Source organism: Lemur catta, chromosome 2, assembly GCF_020740605.2.
Source record: "Lemur catta isolate mLemCat1 chromosome 2, mLemCat1.pri, whole genome shotgun sequence".
In the NCBI taxonomy this organism is placed as follows: domain Eukaryota; kingdom Metazoa; phylum Chordata; class Mammalia; order Primates; family Lemuridae; genus Lemur; species Lemur catta.
In genome coordinates, this window is record NC_059129.1 from 26998843 (window position 1) to 27018457 (window position 19615).

General features: G+C 47.0%; 1 protein-coding gene across 6 annotated transcripts in view; it reads left to right on the forward strand.

The window, feature by feature from the left end:
• CUX1 (cut like homeobox 1) overlaps positions 1-19615 on the forward strand; it is a 363108-nt gene that overhangs the window by 219947 nt on the left and 123546 nt on the right. For all 6 annotated transcript variants that reach the window (XM_045543045.1, XM_045543046.1, XM_045543043.1 and 3 more), the window contains exons 5-8: positions 4552-4689; positions 7948-8071; positions 12142-12218; positions 13596-13662. In XM_045543045.1, the coding sequence (XP_045399001.1) occupies positions 4552-4689; positions 7948-8071; positions 12142-12218; positions 13596-13662 (406 nt within the window). The remainder of the gene's footprint in view (positions 1-4551; positions 4690-7947; positions 8072-12141; positions 12219-13595; positions 13663-19615) is intronic.

Consider the following 19615-nt stretch of genomic DNA (forward strand, 5'->3'; position numbering starts at 1 on the left):
AGAGACATAGAGTTTGCATTTATTTTTTCAATAACGTCTGGCAGGCAGCGTGTTCCTGATACGACAGCCACTTGCCATCGCGGTGGCAAGTGGCTAATTTGGATCACTTAGCTTTTTTAAAGAAAATTGTACAGCTCATCTTTAAGCCTAAGAGTCTTACATATTTTTGCCAAGAGAGAAAACCAACAAACCTTTTTGTGGCTTTAAGTACGGCAGTTTTCTTCTTGTGCCGCAGCGGCTCTGCTTGTAAGGGTCCTGTTCTTGGATGTGCCACATTCGCACCTACCCCAGGATCTTTGCACCGGCTGCTGCCTCTGCCGAGAGTGAATCCTCACAGCGTCCCCTCGTCACCATCCAGATCTCCATCCCAGCTCACCTCCTAAGAGAGGCCCTCCGTGTCCACCTGTCTGCGGGACCCCTTCCCCCACCTCCCTGTGACTGTCCTTTCTTCATGCTGGGCAGTACAGATGCTCCAGGACTTACGATGGGGCTGTGTCCCAGTAAACCCATCATACATTGAAAATTGCATAAATCAAAAATGCATTTGATCCATAACTTACCGAGCATCATAGCTTAGCCTCGCCTACCTTAAATGTGCCCAGAACACTTCCGTTAGGCTGTCGTTTGGGCACAGTCATCTAACATCAAGCCTATTTTGTAATCAGTGTTTCACATCTACTGTAATTTACTGAATACTGTACTGAAAGTGAAAAACAGAAGGGTCGATGGGTACTCGAAGTATAGTTTCTACTGAATGTGTGTCGCTTTCACGCCATTTTAAAGTCAAAAAAAATCTTAAGTTGAACCATCGTAAGTCGGTGACTGTCTGTACCTGAAACTGGTCTGTTTTGTTTGGCTTTTCTTCTCGTCTGTCTCCCTCATATCACTAGAAGTTCAGGCCTTTGGGAGCAAAGATTGTGTCCTGTTCACCGTGTGTCCCTTCTGCACCCAAGAACAGCCCGACGTCACAGAGTGTGCATCTCAGCTGTGGCGTCACACTGAACTGTCCTTTCGGCCTGTGCCTCCTACTCCCCACTCCTTGCTCTCACCCGCTGTGTCGCCCGCGTGGACTGACGCCCCCTCCTGGTCCTCACAGGTCTGAATTCCGTGTGTCCTTTCGGGGAGCTGGTCAAGTGTCACCTCTTCTTCTTAATAAAAAAAAAAAAAACAATTTTTTTCCCAGTCTCTGCATCCAGGAGTGGTCTTCTGTGTACCCGATCTCGGGTGACCTACGTGATTTATCTGCTCCGTGAGATAGATCCCTGCCGACTCGGCCAAGTGCCCCTGCTGGTGCCCGTCCCGGGCCTTTCCCAGAGCAGGTAGTTGCTTTGGAAATACTTGTTAAATGAGTACTTGAAGAAGACGGTATAATTTAGTTGGCTGCTGGTTCAGGAAGCAGAAATCTTAATTAGAATTTTGCATACCCGGTTGCCTGGCCGGCTCCTTCCCCCACCCCACCCCACCCCCTGTCCCTGGGTGAGATGCCACCAGTGCCTGGAACACGGCAGCGCTCCCTCCCCCGGCCACCAACCGTGTGATGGCTGGAATTAACAAGAGGATGCTACATGCACTTAGGAAAAGAGCTGGATAAATACAAACGGCAGTATTATTATTGTTTGTCATAATTATTAATATGTTCTTAGAGTCCTGTGTTGGGTAATGAGCTATATAATACCTCGAAGAGTGTTTTAGGAATTAACCATTAGATGATTGTAAAGCACTTTGCGAGTCTGTCATGCCGGGTGGGTGGACCTGGCAGGCACGTAGAATTGGAAGAGGCTGGGAGGACTGGTTACCGGATTCTGTGAGTTCCTGTTGTACGTATGGGTGTGTTCTCTCGCCTCCCCCAGACAATTCTCTAATTGAGCTGCTGAGATCGGAGGCTTCTGACATTCAGAATAAGACCTAACAATACTTGTGTGGGGTTTAAATGGCATTGGAAATCATTAACGAGACAAAAAGCTATGATTTCCCCAGATTAACATGCAGGTTGGGGTTTGGCCTGCCAAAATTCATTGTTTTGGTCTCTAGCCCAAACATGCTAGAGTCATTATATTGTCATGTGGTAATTAGCTGTTCCTTTAATACAAGTAATAAAAATTAAGCCTAAGAGGTACTTTAGAAATGCCTTTTACATATCCCAAAACAGTATTCAGATGCTGTAGGCATTTAGTCATCAGCTGTGCTGTAGTAAAGTTTGGAGTTTAATGCAGAGAGATGTTTGAACATTCAGTTCATCCTTTATTCTGTGACCAGTTTTGCTACTTAGGCATTAACCTTTAATAGTGTTAAATTAAATATACATGCCATAATGAATAATTATGAGATTGCCTGAATTTTCATTTACAATATAACACTCTGAAAATGTGCGTAAAGGTCTAGTTACTATTCACTTGATAATGTGCTTGTTATTTTTATATGTCACTGGATTCCTTGCTGAATCGCATGAGAGAAGCTACTTTTTATTCGAAGCAGATACGATGGGGTCCTGGCCTTTTAAAAAGAATGAACTGGAAACATTATCAACAGAAATGTTAGGGATAGAGGGCGGTATACTAGCTGAGTTCTTGAAAAATATAATTTGTGCTGGCAGTTGTGCTGGAAAGCCTACATGAGAGACTGTTAATAGAACTTTATACAAGTGCAGTGGCTCCCCCCCTGCCACTCCTTCCATGACCTCTGTGCCAAGTTCAGGGTGTAGTTCTGTGCCAGGGGACTATGGGCAGACTGTTCATTTCCTGCAGGCCATTCGCCCAGCCTGAGGCCATGGAGGTGGGGGAGGGTGCAGGTTGAGACAGTACTCTGGGAAGACAGTTGAAAAAAAAAAAATCTGGAATGTTCTGAGGATTCCATTTTTCGTGTTATCACTACTCCTGCTCACAAAGAACCATCTCCCCAAAATAGCTTTTGAAATCGACTTTAACATAAATATTTTAGTGCTGATTAAAATAATAGTGAAAAGCTGTAAATGAGAAAGCGATGCGGCCATAAACCGTACCTACACTCAGGGTAAATGCCTGGCGGCCGGGGTTCTGCGTGATGGACAGTGTTGGTGCTAAACCCCGGCGTGCGGAGTCTGGGCTGCCAGCGCTGCGCCCAACATAGCCCAGTGCCCGCCTTCTGTAAACTCTGCACAGACATTGGCATCCCACGGAGCTCCTGGCTCCTGGCGGATGCGTTGACTGAGGCATGATGGACCCAGCCCTCAATTCCAGGAACCAAGGGTGGTCTGAAAAATTAATGACTCTGGCATTTGCAAACTAAGTGAGCTCTTGAATATATACCCTTGTTGATCCGCTGTGCCTGGTGTTTAGCATTCCGCAACAGGAGACTAAATCTCTGCAGCCATCTCACAAGTGACGCTGGCGCCCATACCAGAAATATATTCAATAATCTTCCTAAGCCCAGTGGACTTGGGTATTCTTCCACTCTGACAGAGCCTGAGAATTCCAAAGGAAGTCACTCTGTGGGCGCCCAGCAGGTGGATTATAATTGCCTCTTGGACAGCAGAGGGAAAACTAGAGATGGAACCAATGCAGAAGAACATTTAATTTCTCTCCGTCTTGTGCTGAATTAATGGTTAAAACCAAGTCCAAGAGTCAGTACTGTAAATGTCATGTCTGCCATCTCTAACTTGGGGTTAAAATCCAGATTGCTGTAAGTAAATCTGATGGCAGATAGCACATCAACTTGGCCACAAGACTTCGCGTCACTGGCCCGGATGCTGTTCAGTTCTTTGTATTGTGATCAGGAGTGCGGTGGCCTTCTGGCTGGCCGCCCACGGCAGGGGTCACACTGGGTCACCAGCTGTGCTTCTGTCGGGTTCTGCAGCCTTCGGATGTGTAGCTGCTAACCCCTGACTCTTCTGAACATCCCTCGTCGGTGAAGGGGGGCGGCGATGAAAAGCGATCATCTCCTGGAATAGGGTGGCTTCTGTTTCCTCCGCTCCTCCGGGTTGTAAAGAACCGTCACTTGGAGTTGACAGACTGGGGCGCGTGTTCTGCGTGCCCACTAACCAGCCGGGTGACCGCGGGCAAGTCACTCAGCTTCCCTGAGCTTCGGTTTCCCATGGCTCTCGTAAGAGAGATCGTTGTAGGGCTCAAAGGAGAAAATGTCCATAAACGTGTCCTGTGAAGTCTGTGACACTCTCAGGCTCTCAGCTGTCATTTCCAACTTCATACAGTTATTGGAAACTTTAAACTCAGGCACTTCCACGGCCTGTCTGTCCTCCAGGCTCAGCTCTGGGCGTGTGGTTGATCTTTCTGGCGCTCCTGCCGCTGCCTTGTGTATTTTTCTTCTTGACAGATAAAAGAATAAAAATCAGAAAGTGGTGCAAATGCTAGTGAATCCCAGGGCTATTCCCACCCCATTTTCACGCGTCGAGGACCCTGGGGTGGGTCCTTCCTTTGCAAAGCAGCAGAGAAGCCTCCCTCCAGCAAGGGGGCTCCAGGCAAGGCCACGGGGGACTTGAGACAGCCCCGGGAAGCCTGCGCCGGGGAGGGGGCACGTTTGGGTCCAGAGTGGGGTGACGTGTCTTCTCCTGTCATGCAGATCCGGTGCCGGCTCTGGATCTCGGGCAGCAGCTCCAGCTCAAAGTGCAGCGCCTGCACGATATTGAAACAGAGAATCAGAAACTTAGGGAAACTCTCGAAGAATACAACAAGGAATTTGCCGAAGTGAAAAATCAAGGTTGGTGGAAAATGCATTCTTTGCTTTTTCTTTCTTCCTTTTTTTGTTTAAATTGCCTTCCCTGGACTGTCGGGACTAGCTCTAATTATAGAGTACGTGTCATACAGTCAGGGTGGGGCAGGTATCAGCATCATTAAAGAGGTATAATGACAACAATGCTTAGCTATTTACAAGAAAAACTCTTCCTCTGCACAATAACTGTATGAGTTTATTGCCTTCTGACGGGACTGATCGGGATTTTTTGAAAATGCTTCCTGTGTCATCATGTGATAGGATCTGCCTTTCAGAAGACTGATGGGTGGCCTGCGGGCGACACCTGTCAGAGAGCCAGCTCATGATCAAAGAGGCTCACACAGTAAGTCATTTCATAGTCGCTGCCGATACATTAAGGCTTCAGACCCATCCTTGAAGGCTGCACACTTAAGCGCTGCTGTTTCCTTGTCAGCGTGGCCTACTCATTACAAATTTAATGAACGAAAACAGCCTCTTGGTGTGGCTGCCCCACCTTCAACAAGACAGAAAGGGCAAAGGTCGCCTGGCTTTTCCTGTTGGGGAAGAACAAAGAAATCTCTCCTTGTACCTAAAATCCAGAGGGATTCAGGACCCGGGAGCCTCGTGGCTTCCTGGTCTTGAAGAAAAATCACAGCCCCTTTCCCCTCTCCTTTCCTTTTCTTTCCTTTTTTTTGAGACACATTGCTGTGTCACCCAGGCTGGAGTGCAGTGGCAAGATCATAGCTCACTGTAGCCTCCAACTCCTGGCCTCAAGCAATCCTCCTGTCTCAGCCTCCCGAGTAGCTGAGACTACAGACACGTGCTGCCATGCCCAGCTAACTTTTCTGTTTTTAGTAGAGACGGGGTCTCACTCTTGCTCAGGCTGATCTCAAACTCCTGAGCTCCAGCGGTCCTCAAGCCTCAGCCTCCCAGAGTGCTGCTAGCATTGCAGGTGTGAGCCACCGCGCCCAGCCTCGTGGGCTTTTTAAGATATATAACCCAAGAGTTAAGAAAGGCTCTGGAGGCAGACAGACAGACCTGGTTTGGGTCCCTTCGTTGCCACTGCCTAGCTGCGTGACCTTGGGCCACTCATCTCACTTTGTTAAAAGCCTCTCTTTCTTGGGGGTCAGTTCTCATTCTTGCTGTGTGTGGTTGTAGAGAGTATGTGTGCAGAGCATTTAGCACTCACTGAGTATCAGCTATTTATTGAGCATTGTTGGTTTTGCGAGAAATTCCTCCCCCTTTATTTATTGATAACAAATTTTCCCAACCTCCAGAAAAATGTCATTTCCCTCTCCTCTTCCCGGCAGAGAAATGATCATAGTGTGGAAGGGTGAGGGGTGCATGTCGCTTGTTTTAATCATCACGTGGTTAAAACATCAGCACAGAAAGGGAACCTCTGTATCATACGCTACAGTCCCCCCACTCCTGTTAAAGGTGCGTGAACCGAGGCTCTGGGCACAGCTAATTAGTGCCGAGCATGTCGGTGCCCTTCCTGGCATGCTGGCCGGGCGAGGCCGGGGCACAGAGGAGGGCCAGAGCCTCCAGGACAAGTTGGCCTAGGCTAGGCCAGTCAGTGAGCAGCCCACCCAGGGTGGGGGGTGGCAGAGAGCCCCCACCTTGGGCACAGAGCGGAAGCACACGACAGTGTCCCAGTATATGTGTCGTCCTGCGGAGCCCCATTGGAAGGAGCGCTGGGGTCCAGGTGCTGGACAGATGTTTCCAAACCATCATCAAAGGCAAAAATGCTGTATGTTTACATGGTCACGTAGACCACTGACATAGAAGAGCGATGCCAGCTTTTTCAGAGTTGACCCGTCTGGTGTCGATCTTGAAAGTGTCCTGCTCTTGCCTAACTCTGGCCCTGTTAATGTGGCTTGACAGTAACATGTCACCAACCATTGTGCTCACAGAGCATTTCTTCCGTGCCCAAAACAGCCAAGCCAAAAGGCATGAAGATGCCCATTCTTCTCTCAAATCCCCAGACAGGGTCATTTTTGAGTTCCATCTCTCTCTCTCTAAGGAGAGCTTGCTGGGTTCTACCCAATGAAAAGGGCCAATTTCTTCTCTTAACAAAGGAGCCTGTAGCTTGTATCCACTAAGTCACGTGGGCATTAATTGGATCTTTGCTGTGCTCCTGCCCTGGCCAGCATGTGTCTCTGCAGGCCAGGGAACAGGAGTGGCCGTGAGTGACACACCTGGCAGACAGCCTTGTCCCATGAGCTGGAGCCCCATTGCCACAAGCCCTGTCTGGGCCTTGGCTCCTTCGTTCATTCATGCCACAACCCTTTCCTGAGCACCCACCTGTGCCAGGTACTGGGAAAAGAAACTTAGCCTTACCTTTCTAGAGGTGGATCTGTAAGCAGCAGGTGACGTTCCCCAAGAGCTCCGCTCCCCTTGGGGCTGGAGCCACAGTGCTCCCCCAGGGCTCAGCTGGCCCGCAGAGCAACGTAGGGGTGTCTGTAGGAGGGTGCAGATCTGCCCTAGAGCCACCTGCAGATTTGAGCAAGGATCCTGTTCCCTTCGTCACGTCCACTTTGATGTTCCCAGTGTGGGTAATCGAGGTGAGGGCCATAAACGTGCAGTTGGTGCAGGGAGCCCCTCACAAGAGCCACCTGGCCTGGGCTTTCCAGGCATGGCCCTGCCTCCTGAGTCACCCTATGCTGTGCAGCCCTGGGCCCCATAGGCAGGGCTGGATCACTGCCCGCAGCCACCTGGGCGGAGGGCGCTGAGGACATGTGAGCTTTATCCACTTAGCACCCTGCACTTCTCGGCATTTGTGAACCAGCAGAGCTGCGGCCCAGGGCCAGGGACTCTGTAGAATGACCTGACTCCACTAAGACAGCTTCTTCCAAAACGTGCACACCATTATGAACTATTTTCTTTATAAGAAAGTACTTAAACCTACACTAAAACTTTATTAATCTTCCCTCAGTAGAGGACCAATTTAAGACTCATCAATAAGATGATATTATGTTTTGCTATTGATTTTCCTCCCCCCCCCCACTTTTTTTTTAAAGTTGTACTAGAAAAACCATAGCTCTTCTTCCCAGCAAAATTCATTGATCCTCCTCAACCTAAACGTTTAAAGTTCAATTTAACATTTAGGGAGTAAAAGGTCTCCGAAGGGACTCATAACCATTGATTTTGCATCAGAGTTGAAGAGCTAAAGTTTAAAACACACCGATCCTACCAGCCTTGTATATATAGCCACATGGCATTGTGCTTCTCTGACTGTAGGTTTTTTTTTTTTTCCCCTTTTTGCAGAGGTTACGATAAAAGCACTTAAAGAAAAAATCCGAGAATATGAACAGACTCTGAAGAACCAAGCTGAAACTATCGCTCTTGAGAAAGAACAGAAGTTACAGAATGACTTTGCAGAAAAGGAGAGGTGAGCATGTGTCCAGGTCACATGGTCTGACCTGGCATTTTACCTCTGAGCTTCACGTTACAAGATGTTTTGAAAAAAACTGACCTGTGAAATAAGCCCAGGTTGTGACTAAAATTTCTGAGGGCTCTGGGCAAAATGTTGTCTGAAAAATGAAGGCGTCTCCTTTATTCTACATTTGTGAGATTTCCTTGAATAAGATATGTAAGTCTTTACCTATCAGTAGATGGTGGCAAGCAGCCAGTGGGCCCGCAGATGTCTGCTGGAGCCCTGCGAGTCCCGAGGTGAGCACAAGGCATGCATAGGTAACAAGTTGGGGATGGGGCACAGTGGCTCACGCCTGTAATCCCAGCACTTTGGGAGGCCAAGGTGGGAGGATTGCTGGAGGCCAAGAGTTCAAAACCAGCCTGGGCAACATACTGAGACCCTGTCTCTACAAAAAACTTAAAAATTAGCTGGGTATGGTGGCTCACACCTGTGGTCCCAGCTACTCAGGAGGCTGAGGCGGGAGGATCGCTTGAGCCCAGGAGTTTGAGGCTGCAGTGAGCTATGATGATGCCACTGCACTCCAGTCTGGGCAACAGAGCAAGACCCGGTCTCTTAAAAATAAAAAAATTCTAATAGCTTACTTTATCCAAAACTTTTCCCCCAAATAATGAGTTGATTTTTCCCTAGTGTGATGCATTCATGAAAGTTACATTTCTTATTTAAAAAAAAAAACAAAACACAGTAAGGACTATTGAGTTTAGCAATCCCAGCTGTCTACATCGGACTTTTAAAAATTCTTGGGTTAAATTAAGAAATTAAATTTTAACCCTAGCGTGAAGAAATGTGCATATCCATTAACAAGAGGCACAAAATTTATGGTTATAAGGAAGGGGCCAGGTTGGATCATGGGTGACGTGGGGTTTTGTTGCGTTGTTTCCTGTTGACTTCATGTGCTGCTACTTGGACTTCTTTAAGGCAGCTGCGTAAAGACGTCACCTCTCGGGAGTACCATTAAGCTGGCTTCACTTAAAAAGAAGGAAACTGCCAGCTGCCACTCACCCAGTGCCCTCTGTGCATCAGAACTTTGCCAGGCACTCTCAGGGCATCCTGTCACTGAGTGCCACGGTGGATCAGCAGCGCAGGCTACCTGGTTTTACAGAGGGAGAAACCAGGCCACGGAGGAGGTGCCTGCTCCAGCTTTCTTGGCTAATCAGGGCCAGAGGTGGGACTGTGCGACTCCAGACTGGGGCCACCCCACCTCTGCAGCCCTTGTCTCTCTGCTCAGATGAGCCTCCTGACGTCCTCACTGTTGGACCAAACCCATCCCTCGAGGCCAGTCCTGACTCTGCATCCCACCCTGCTGGGAGGATGTGGCAGGGCACAGCCTCCAGGAAGGGAGTGCGCAGCACAGAGTCAGGGCTCTGCAAGATGGGCAGGGCTTGGCCCCAGCTGATGGGAAACCAGCCCTAAGTAAGTGCCTCTTAGGGAAGCACTTTATGACCGAAGAGATTTCTCACCACGTTATTAACAATGGGAGAAAATGCAAACAATCTAAATGTCCTACCAGTGAGAAATGGGTTAGTAAAAGACGAGCCATTCCTAACCAGGACGTCATGTAGCCATTAAAATAATAGTTATGTAGAATTCACAGTAACATGAGAAATGTATCTAGCATGATATGAAGTAGAAAATGCATGATACGAAATTATACACAGTGTGATTACGTCTTCCTGCAGCAAGCTCATGTGTTACAAAAGTGGGGAAATAAACTCATACGGGAATTGAATATTATTAAGTTGACTTTTCAAATGAAGTAAAAGGATTAATTATGTTAAAAGATAGGAGTAATTATTAGGGGAAGTGGATGGAACTTTACCTCATTCCTTACACCAAAAAATTGAAATGGATCTAAAATTTAAATATTAATAATTAAATCACAGCATACTGGAAGAAAACTTGGGCAAATTTTGGAGTGTAGAATCTTTCTAAGCATACAAGAAAAATTATGTAAATATGACTATCTAAAATTTAAAACAGGTTTTTAAAAACAAATAACAGTAAACAAAGTTTTTTTTTTTTTTTTTTTTTTTTTTTTTTGAGACAGAGTCTCACTTTGTTGCCCGGGCTAGAGTGAGTGCCGTGGCATCAGCCTAGCTCACAGCAACCTCAGACTCCTGGGCTTAAGCGATCCTACTGCCTCAGCCTCCCGAGTAGGTGGGACTACAGGCATGAGCCACCATGCCCGGCTAATTTTTTTGTATATATATTTTTAGTTGGCCAGATAATTTCTTTCTATTTTTAGTAGAGACGGGGTCTCACTCTTGCTCAGGCTGGTCTCGAACTCCTGACCTCGAGCGATCCACCCGCCTCGGCCTCCCAGAGCTAGGATTACAGGCGTGAGCCACCGCGCCCGGCCTAAACAAAGTTTTTAAAGCATCACCGAACTGGGAAGAAGTATTTGCACCACGTAAGACAAAGGGCTAATTTTCTGTATATACAAAGAGCTCTTACAAATTAATAAGAAAAAAGCAACTCTACAAAAATGGGCAAAGGAGATAAACAGATATTTTATACAAAGAGAAATGCTTAGATTTACTCAGCAGTAAAAAATGACATTTTATTTTATCCTGTGTTGGCAGAGTATACGAAAACACTCTCATATATTATTGGCAGGAGTTTAAATTGTTCAATTTTTTTTGCTGGGAAGTTTCTCAATATCTATCAAAAGAAACAAAGAACTGCACGTACCCTTTGACCATCGTAACTCCTCTGTTAGAATTTCATCCAATAGATTCACTCTCAAAATTACGCAACAATATCTACATAATGATCATTGAGGAAATGTTTAATAGAAAGAAACCATAAACAATCTAAGTGTCCACAGAGGCTTGATTAAGTTAATTATTTAATAAGAATAAGGGAGAAATATGTTTGCTGAAGTAGGACATTTCCAAAATATGGAGATAATTGAAAACGCAAGCTGCAGAATACAGTGTGTGTTGTGATGTCTTGTATTAAAAAAAGGGGTGGGAGGAACAGGGAGTTTATATTTCACTGCAATGCATTGCGTATTAGTTTATATTACACTGTAGTGTGTTACATATTAGGTTATATTTCACTATGGTATATTACATGCTAGTTCACATTACAGTAGAGTATGTTACATATCGCATTGTATTTTCATACATGCAGAAACATTTTAGAAAGATACAGAAGAACCATGACGAGCAGAAATGGAGCGAAGGAAGAGAAAGAGCATCATACTTTCCATGCTCTTGTAATATTCGTTGTTGTTGTTTTTTAACTCCAAGCATACATTAGTTTTATAATTGAAATACATGAAAATATTAGCAATGCTTTACAATAGGTGATGGGAATTTGGGTGAGTTTTTTTTCAATTGTGCCCTTTCTACTTTTCTGTATTCCCAGGTTTATTATTATGAGAACATGTGTTATATTCATACAATGTAAAAATAATAAACTTATTTTTAGAGATTTTCTGCAGATTAGAAGGAAGGAATGCTATTTATTGACCAGGGAATTCGTGTAGAGACCATGGGAGTGAGTATAAGTACGTGGAATGCCGTTTAGGACGCTCAGAATTTCCCCATTAGGTATGGCAGCGGCATTTGCATTCCATTATAGCAGAGACGGAACAGCTGCCCCATCTAGTTAGCACAGCCTTTATTCGAACAGATTCCTTCATCGTGTCAGCAGAATGTAAATGGATCATTCTTCTTGGGCTAACTTCAGAAGACAATGAGGGCGTGATGATATTTTTTTTTCTTCTTAATATCTGGCATTTCAAGAACAAGTTACATTTAGGATAACCGTCTATGCCAATTACCACACGACAAGTCCTGTAGGGTGCGTGCTTCCCAGGATGTGACATGTGGTTACAAACCTAGGGGTGCGGAGGCTCCAGGCCCCTCGGCACACGTGGCCTTGGGAGGGACAACCCGTGGTGCGCCTGCTGCCCGCTCGGCCTCGCAGGGAAGAGAGCTGAGCGTGGCACAAAGGCACACACAGTACGTTTCAGCTGGTAAATGGGGTGACCGATTTGGCTTCATCCTCTTCCTTTTCAGAAAGCTGCAAGAGACACAGATGTCCACCACCTCAAAGCTGGAGGAAGCGGAACATAAAGTTCAAACTCTGCAAACAGGTTTGACATTCTTCTTCCTAGTCGGTTTGATGCGGGGAAGGCTGAAAGGGGACAGTTTGGTCAGTCCCTTGGCCCGCCAGGTCCCCTCTGAGGCCTGTCGCCCCTGGGGGGCCCGTGGGAGCTGCAGGGAGCCCACGCTCACGCATTCCTTAGGGAGCCCGCACCGCCGTGCCTCATTACTCACCGACACCGAGCTGCTAATGCACAAGTGGGAGGATCTGAATTCCATTTTCATCCCCTCCACACGCCATCCTCTCTTCCTGCTCTTTCTCCAACAAACACATCTAAATCACCAAACTGTCAACGACTGACATTTTCATTTTGGAACAATAATAGAAAAAAAAAAAAACCTTATTTCTACCCTAAGTGAAGTTAGGGAGAACAGTAATTGCAGACCTTTAAATTTAAAAGATACCAAAAAAGGTTATGCTCAAGTTTTTATAGTTTCTTTAAACGTCTTTTTTTTTTTCCTTTTTGTCTCTTCTGGTTTTCTGAAAGCGAGGCAGCCCTGTGTATTTCATTTAAATGTGGAAAGAGCATCAGAAGACGTCATAATCCAAGTTCAAACACAAAGGATACAGTGGGAGAAAACACAACAGATTTAACAGGCAAATGAATAATATCCAACAAACATAAAGTCCGCCTACAAATCCATAAAAATAGAGAAACGCCAGTAGAACAGCAAGCAAAGGATATGAACAGGCGATTCGCAGAGAAAAGGCAAATGGCAAACACGCAGATGAAAAAACACTAACAATTCTTCACAGTGAGGGAAATGCAGATTAAATCAGTGCAGGATTGTTTTGCCTGATCAGACTTAATCAGCCCAATTTTTTTAACTTGACGATGCCCGGTGTTAGTGAGGGTGTAGGGAACAGTCACACCCGTGGTAGGGACCGGGATGGATGTCCAGATGTCAAGTTTGAACGTCTGAGCTCCTCGCTCAGTGGCATCCTTTCTAGATCCCCTGATGGGAGCACTGAGGGTCATTACTGCCGCCTGTGTCCTGTGACCAGGCCACACTGCCGAGGGTGAAGGGCGAGTCTCGGCAAAGGGTCGCATCATCCCGTGAACCGAGGGGAGAGAAAATGTGTGCGTGTATATAATATATGCGATTGTTTATGCAAATATTTTTAAATGATAAAATATACTTTACAACCTGAAATCTACACACTAAACCATGAACAGCGGTTGTCTGCGGAGGTGCTTGGGAGTGGGTGAGGCAGATGTGGAGGGGGTTTCCTGTTCCATTCATGGTACTTTCATCACCTCTGCCCCTTTTGGAATTAGAATATATTACTTGTATATGTTCCCCTTTTTAATTTAATTTAAACCATTAGTGTCTCATATCATGGTTTTATGTCCTCTGCCTTTTAGCCCTGGAAAAAACTCGAACAGAATTATTTGACCTGAAAACCAAATACGATGAAGAAACTACTGCAAAGTAAGTCTCTGCCGGGCTCCCACCCGCTGCGTGCGTTTGCTCAGGTCTCCCCTGACTCCGCCAGTCCAGAGATTGGCTTTGCAAAGCAGGGCAGGTTTTGGAAGGTGCCCGAGCTCTGTTCGGCTGCAGGGACACAGTGTCATTCCCACAAGTTACTCGCATCGGTTCACTGCAAGTTCTAGCACTGGCCGAACAGATCGTCCAGGTGAAAGTTCTTTCCTTCGTTATTGCGCAGCCTGGTCAACTCTGCATTATTCTAAGAAAGTTCAGGGTAGAGTCAGCTTATAAAAGATGTGACACATGGGACTGTTTTTTTGTGGAGCTTGGTCTAGGCGAATCACGTCACCTTTTACCTGAGCCAGAGGTAAGGTCTAAGTTCTGCATTTCTCCCAGGGCCCCTTAGGAAGGCCCGAGTCAGAATAAGCACGTCCCACCCACAGCGTTGGGCATACCTGTGGGGACACACATGTTAGGGCAGGCAGAGTCACTCAAGGCTTACTTCCTACCTGACCCTTGTCAGAAGGAAATCAGAGGGACCCACTGCAAGTACCCTTCTTACCAGCCCATCCCCCGTGCAGAACACAGGGAAGGAAGAAGTAGTGTTGACTAAAATCATGAAAAGATGAAGGAGCAACAGAGAGTGACAACAGCCACAACCTGCTCTGTTGAAGTGCAGGCAGGCAATACCAGGCTAGAGCTTGAGCCACTTCCTCCTGTTCTGGAAGGCTCTTCCCGTCTTACACAGAAACCTGTGTGCCCACCAGCAGCTGTATCTGGCAGGCTGTCCTAGTCCAGTAATAAAGGTCCCCCGCTGTGCTGGCGTGGTGCCTCCGAGGGCCCTGGAGAGAAAGGGGTGCCTCCACCCAGGCTCTGTACTGAGGGGGTGCTGGTGCTCAGCGTCCCTCTTCCCTGTCACATTTGCCGTTGGGCTTTGAGGCTACTGGGTCCCCTCTTTCAGGACACTTGTGGGAGTGGGCTGTTGGCCCTTTGCTCTGGGTGGTTTAGTGGCCCAAGACCCTGAGAGCTGCGCGGCCCAGGTGGTCAGAACCGGTATTGACATGAACATGAAACTTGGGCACAAAGACTAAAATATCACCACCAGATGGTTCACCCTCTTCTCTCAGGTGCTGAAATGTGACTTTCTCAGTACAGAATGAGCTAGCTCTAAGGTGTGGTCACTGGGAACATTTCTCTTTGAAAAGCAGTGGCTCTGGTATTAACTCCTTCCATCCTGGGGGCATTGCTATTTGAGAACACTGCCGTGGTCTGTCAACGGGATGGCAGATGTGCAGCCTAAGAGTCCCTCCAAGATGTGTCCACGGCAGCCACACTAGCTGCCAGGATGCAGCCTCAGTGCCCTTGACACACCTCACCATTCGTGTCTATGTCCCCTTTGCTGCCAGTGTGTCATCTTTGTTTTTCGATTATTTCTGCTTGGACTTAATTCTATTAGGTAGATTGCTTTTCTCAGCAAATCTTATTTTTTAAAATTATTCTGTGTCCCTGGGCATAGTGGCACATGCCTAGAGTCCTGGCTACTCAGGAGGCTGAGGCAGGAGGATCGCTTGAGCCCAGGAATTCGAGGCTGCAGTGAGCTACGATAACATCACTGCACTCCAGCCTGGGCCACAGAGTGAGACTCCATCTCTTTAAAAATATATATATTAATGTTTCAATCCGGTACATCACATGCAATATTTGTTGTAAATTGCTTTATGCTCCATTTTGTAGTCTTTCTTTTCTAAAACAGTTTGATCGGGAGACAATATGCTAATGCCATGGTCCATTCGCTACCGTCCACATCTTTTCCTGGCTGACATAATTCCTAGTGACTTTGGTGGTGGTATATTTGATCATTTTGCTGGTTTTCATTAGTTTACTTTTATTTCTATTCAACTTCACCTCTTTCTGTAAGGCATAGATATATCTTGTGAGTCTATAATTGCGTATCTATTATTAAACAAAGTTTGCTTTATTGTGCATTTTTTAAAAAAGTTTTGTGGTAACGAGTGTTGCAGAGGAAAGGGAGCTCTTGTCCGTTGTTGATGGGAACATAAATTAATACACCCATCAGGGAAAGCGGTGTGGAGGTTCCTCAGAAACCTACAAACAGAACTACCATAGGATCCAGTAATCCCACTGCCAGGTGTATTTCCAGAGGAATGGAAATCAGTATGTCGAAGCAGTATCTGCATTTCCATGTTCATCGCAGCCGTGGATGAGCAGATAAAGGAAGCGTGGTACACACACAATAGATACTAGTCAGCTTTTAAAAATAAGGAAATCCTGTCATTTGCGACACTGTGCATGAACCTAGAGGGCGTTATGTGAAGCGAAATAAGCCAGGCACAGAGAGAAAAGTAACTGTGTGATCTCACTCACGTAAATCTAAAACAGTCAAACTTCCCAAAGCAGAGAGAAGGGCAGTGGTTCCTAGAGGCTGGGGTGGGGAGAGGGAATGGGGACATGTTGGTCAAAGGGTACAGAGTTTCAAGCAGGAGAAATAAGTTTTGAGATCTGTTGTACAGTGGGGTGACTATAATCAATATAATGTACATTTCAAAATAACCAAGAGTAAATTTCAAATGTCTCGTCTTAAATGATAGGTAAGTGAAGTTACATATATGTTAACTGGCTTGATTTAATCATTCCACATTGTATGCATATATCAAAATATCACGTGGTATCCCATAAATGTGTACAATTATAATTTGTCAATTTAAAATAATATTTTTTAAAAAACAAAAAACTTTTTGCAACCAGCCTCCAAAGCCCCTCTAAGCTAGTGTTTTTCAAACTGTGAGTCACAATCATGAAATCAGTTTAGTGAGTTGGTAATAAAATAGAATAGAAAACAAGCTGATGGAACAGAAAATGTCATGGCCTGTGGCTCACAGCAAAGCTGATTATTTTTTGTGATACTTTTAAAATGATGGATAAAATCTAAAAAATAGAAGCACAGTTACTGGGTTGCAATGTGAAAGTAGCATTTCCACAGTTCTCCATCTCGTTTTGAAAACCGCTGCTCAGAGAGAGTCATGAGAGCTTGATTCCCAGGAGCCAGCGTCTGCTGTCACTGTCTCCGAGAACCGCACTAGAGAGGGTCCGTTAGCCATGGGCGTCAACCCGCTTAGGGAAGGGAAACTTGCAGATAACATAAGACTATTCGGCAGTGGCAGCCAAGTAGGCCACGTGTCACATGATCACTGGTCCATGGTTTAGATTCATAACTTCTGGTTTTCTTACTGGGTCTCTATAAGGAAAATGTGTGTCTGTTCTCTTGGTTTGTTCTAGGGGTTGAGGTCGAGGAGGCATCAGAGAACAGCTCTTGGGGGTGGAGGGGGGCACAGGGATGTGGAAGGACTGAAGTTTTCCTCCACTCACGGAGGTTTTGTCTTCTCTAGGGAGGGACTGTGGTGACTTGGTTAGCTATGGGGACATACCGTCTCCTGGCCTGGCTAGTGCTGGTGAATGATTCACTTTTCTCAATCAGAGCCGGCAGCTGACAGCCCAGCCACCTGACAGCCCAGCCACCTGTTGGGTCCCTGCTCCATGGGAAGGTGTCAGCGCTACCTCTAGAGATGGGGGAGGGGTTTTGGTCTCCAGGATTCTCCTAGTTGCTGTTTAGAGACCCACTGACTCCTGGGCTATTATTCTTTAGCAGTCACCTCTGTCCCTTTACAGGTAAGAACGTTAAATCTTGGGATGGTCACCTGGTTGAGCAAAGTCACCCAGGGAATACCAGAGGCTGGTCCTCTTAAGCTCTGGACCAGTCACGTGACGCTGACCCCTGGCGTCACACAAGTGTCGATTGGTGTGGCTCAGTGAGAAACATTTCTAGACTAGTATTTCCCACCATATCAGTGTATTTAAAGGCCAAAATGGTTTTCCCTTCAAAATCCAAATACATACATAAAAATCTTCACATTGCTTGCTCAGTTTCATCAAACTACAATAAATGGAAAATAGAATCAAAATATTTGAGGGATCGTTCTATCATGTAAAAATGCCTTCCCCCGGGACTGCTGTCCCCTCACTGCTGAGAGGCCTGGGCTCTCTCGGCTGTACAGCGTCCCATGCTCGTAGTGAGCAACAGTCTCGTCTCCGCAGTGGGGAGCACCACCAAGGGGTGTGGTGCTCCTGGAGGGGAGCCTCACTCCGGTGAATGATGGATGCAGCCCATTCATTGATTCAACACGTGTTTGTAGAAGCCGCCTCTGTGCCCTGCCCCGTGCTGGGCTCCGTGCAGAGACTGGCCCTTGCAATCCAGCGTGCCCAACTGGGTCTCCGCAGGAGGCAGGCAGCGCGCTCCCGCTGGGAGGACCGGAAGAGAGTTCAGTATTGGGCCTGTGTGCCGAGATTTGGGCAGGGAGCAGGGAAGCCACCAAGGGTAACACTTCCCGGAGGCTGTGCTTGCAGGGCTGCTCCCGTGCCTGGGCTTGGACAGACAACAGGATGGAGAGGTAGCTGGAACCCAGAAGGATCCCAAAGGGGATCCTTTGAGGGCAGCCGTGGCCTTTGGGAGGGGAGGGGGTCCAGGGAAGCACCAAGAACCCCCTACCCGACCTGCTCCCTGCTCCCACCAGCCTGGGGGGTGGGGGCCGTAGGGGAGTGGAAGGTCCCCAGCACAGCAGGACCGAAGGGATATAAGCGAGAGGGAAGCCTCCCTGAAGAGGAGGACATAGGCTTTGAGATTGGATTTGAGTTAAGTCAAGGTTTGCAGGAGGTTTGGGAAAACGCCAGGTCAGGCGAGGCCAGTGTTTTGGGGCCTGCTAGAAATTCCAAACGAAATACCTATAGGGGCAGGATGGCGCATGGGGTGGGCGTTGCCCATGTCAGAAATGGACAGGATGCTGCCAGAAGGCGGCCGAGGGCCGAACGCTCGCTGTGAGTGGTTCCCAGAGTGAGGAATCCACGAAAAACGCCGAGAATGGCCTGGGATGCTTAGACCTTGGCTACTTTCTTTTAACATTGGCAGCATTTGCCTCCATCCTAGAGCTCCCATACAGAGTCCGCATCCGCATTCCTGTCCCCTTTTATGTTCCAGGAAAGGTTTGTCGCTTTACCTTCCGCTGCAGGTCTAACCTACATATATTTTATTTAGACCAGACATGTTTTCACTAATACATACGAATATTAGTCCCTTGGGGGCAAATCTTTTCACAAATGGTCTTATAACATTTCAAAACGGTTTCTTTTCTCTCTTCGAAAGGAGGGATTCTTACACATTTGTCAACGGGGAGCGTAGGCAGGGGATTGGGGAGGTGTGGTGGAAGATGCGCTTTGGAAACTGACTAGTCTACACTGCTCACTCTCTGTGTGACCTCGGCCAAGCTATGACCTCTGCACCTTCCTTTTCTCACCTGTGCAATGGGCATAATAATCATCGAGTCCCTGGGTGGACGTGAAGAACAGTGAGGTGCACGTGTACGGCACGTAGCACGGTGACGGTCCGAGGCACTGTCAACAGACAGAAGCTGTTCCCAGCAAGCCACAACAGGGCTTGCTGTGTGTTTCTGAAATTCACAGCCTTGGAGAAGATTGACCTCAATGGCATCACCTCCCGTGGGATTTGGGGGCGTACGTTGCCTGGCCATTGCGGGGAGATGCCACTGGGGTGACACCCCTCACCCCCGTGCTGGAAAGCAGCCTGCAGGTTGAAGGCACCGAGGCTGCTCCGAGGCTCCGGTCCATTGTGTGCACTCGTCGCTGTGCGTCAGCTGGGACAGCGCGGGCTCACTGTGACGGGGATGGCGGCAGTAAAGTTTTCCATGTGTAGGCTTGAAGCAAAATGTAATTAGCCTTTATGTGCAGAACAAGGGCCCATTGATGAATACAGCTGGTCTTTGTTTTGTCCTGTCCTTGGGAGTGGGAGGTAAAAGTGTTCTTCTTCATGTTTATTAATGCAGGATTCCTTAGACAAATGGCAAGCACAGTTTAATATTTGTTGGAA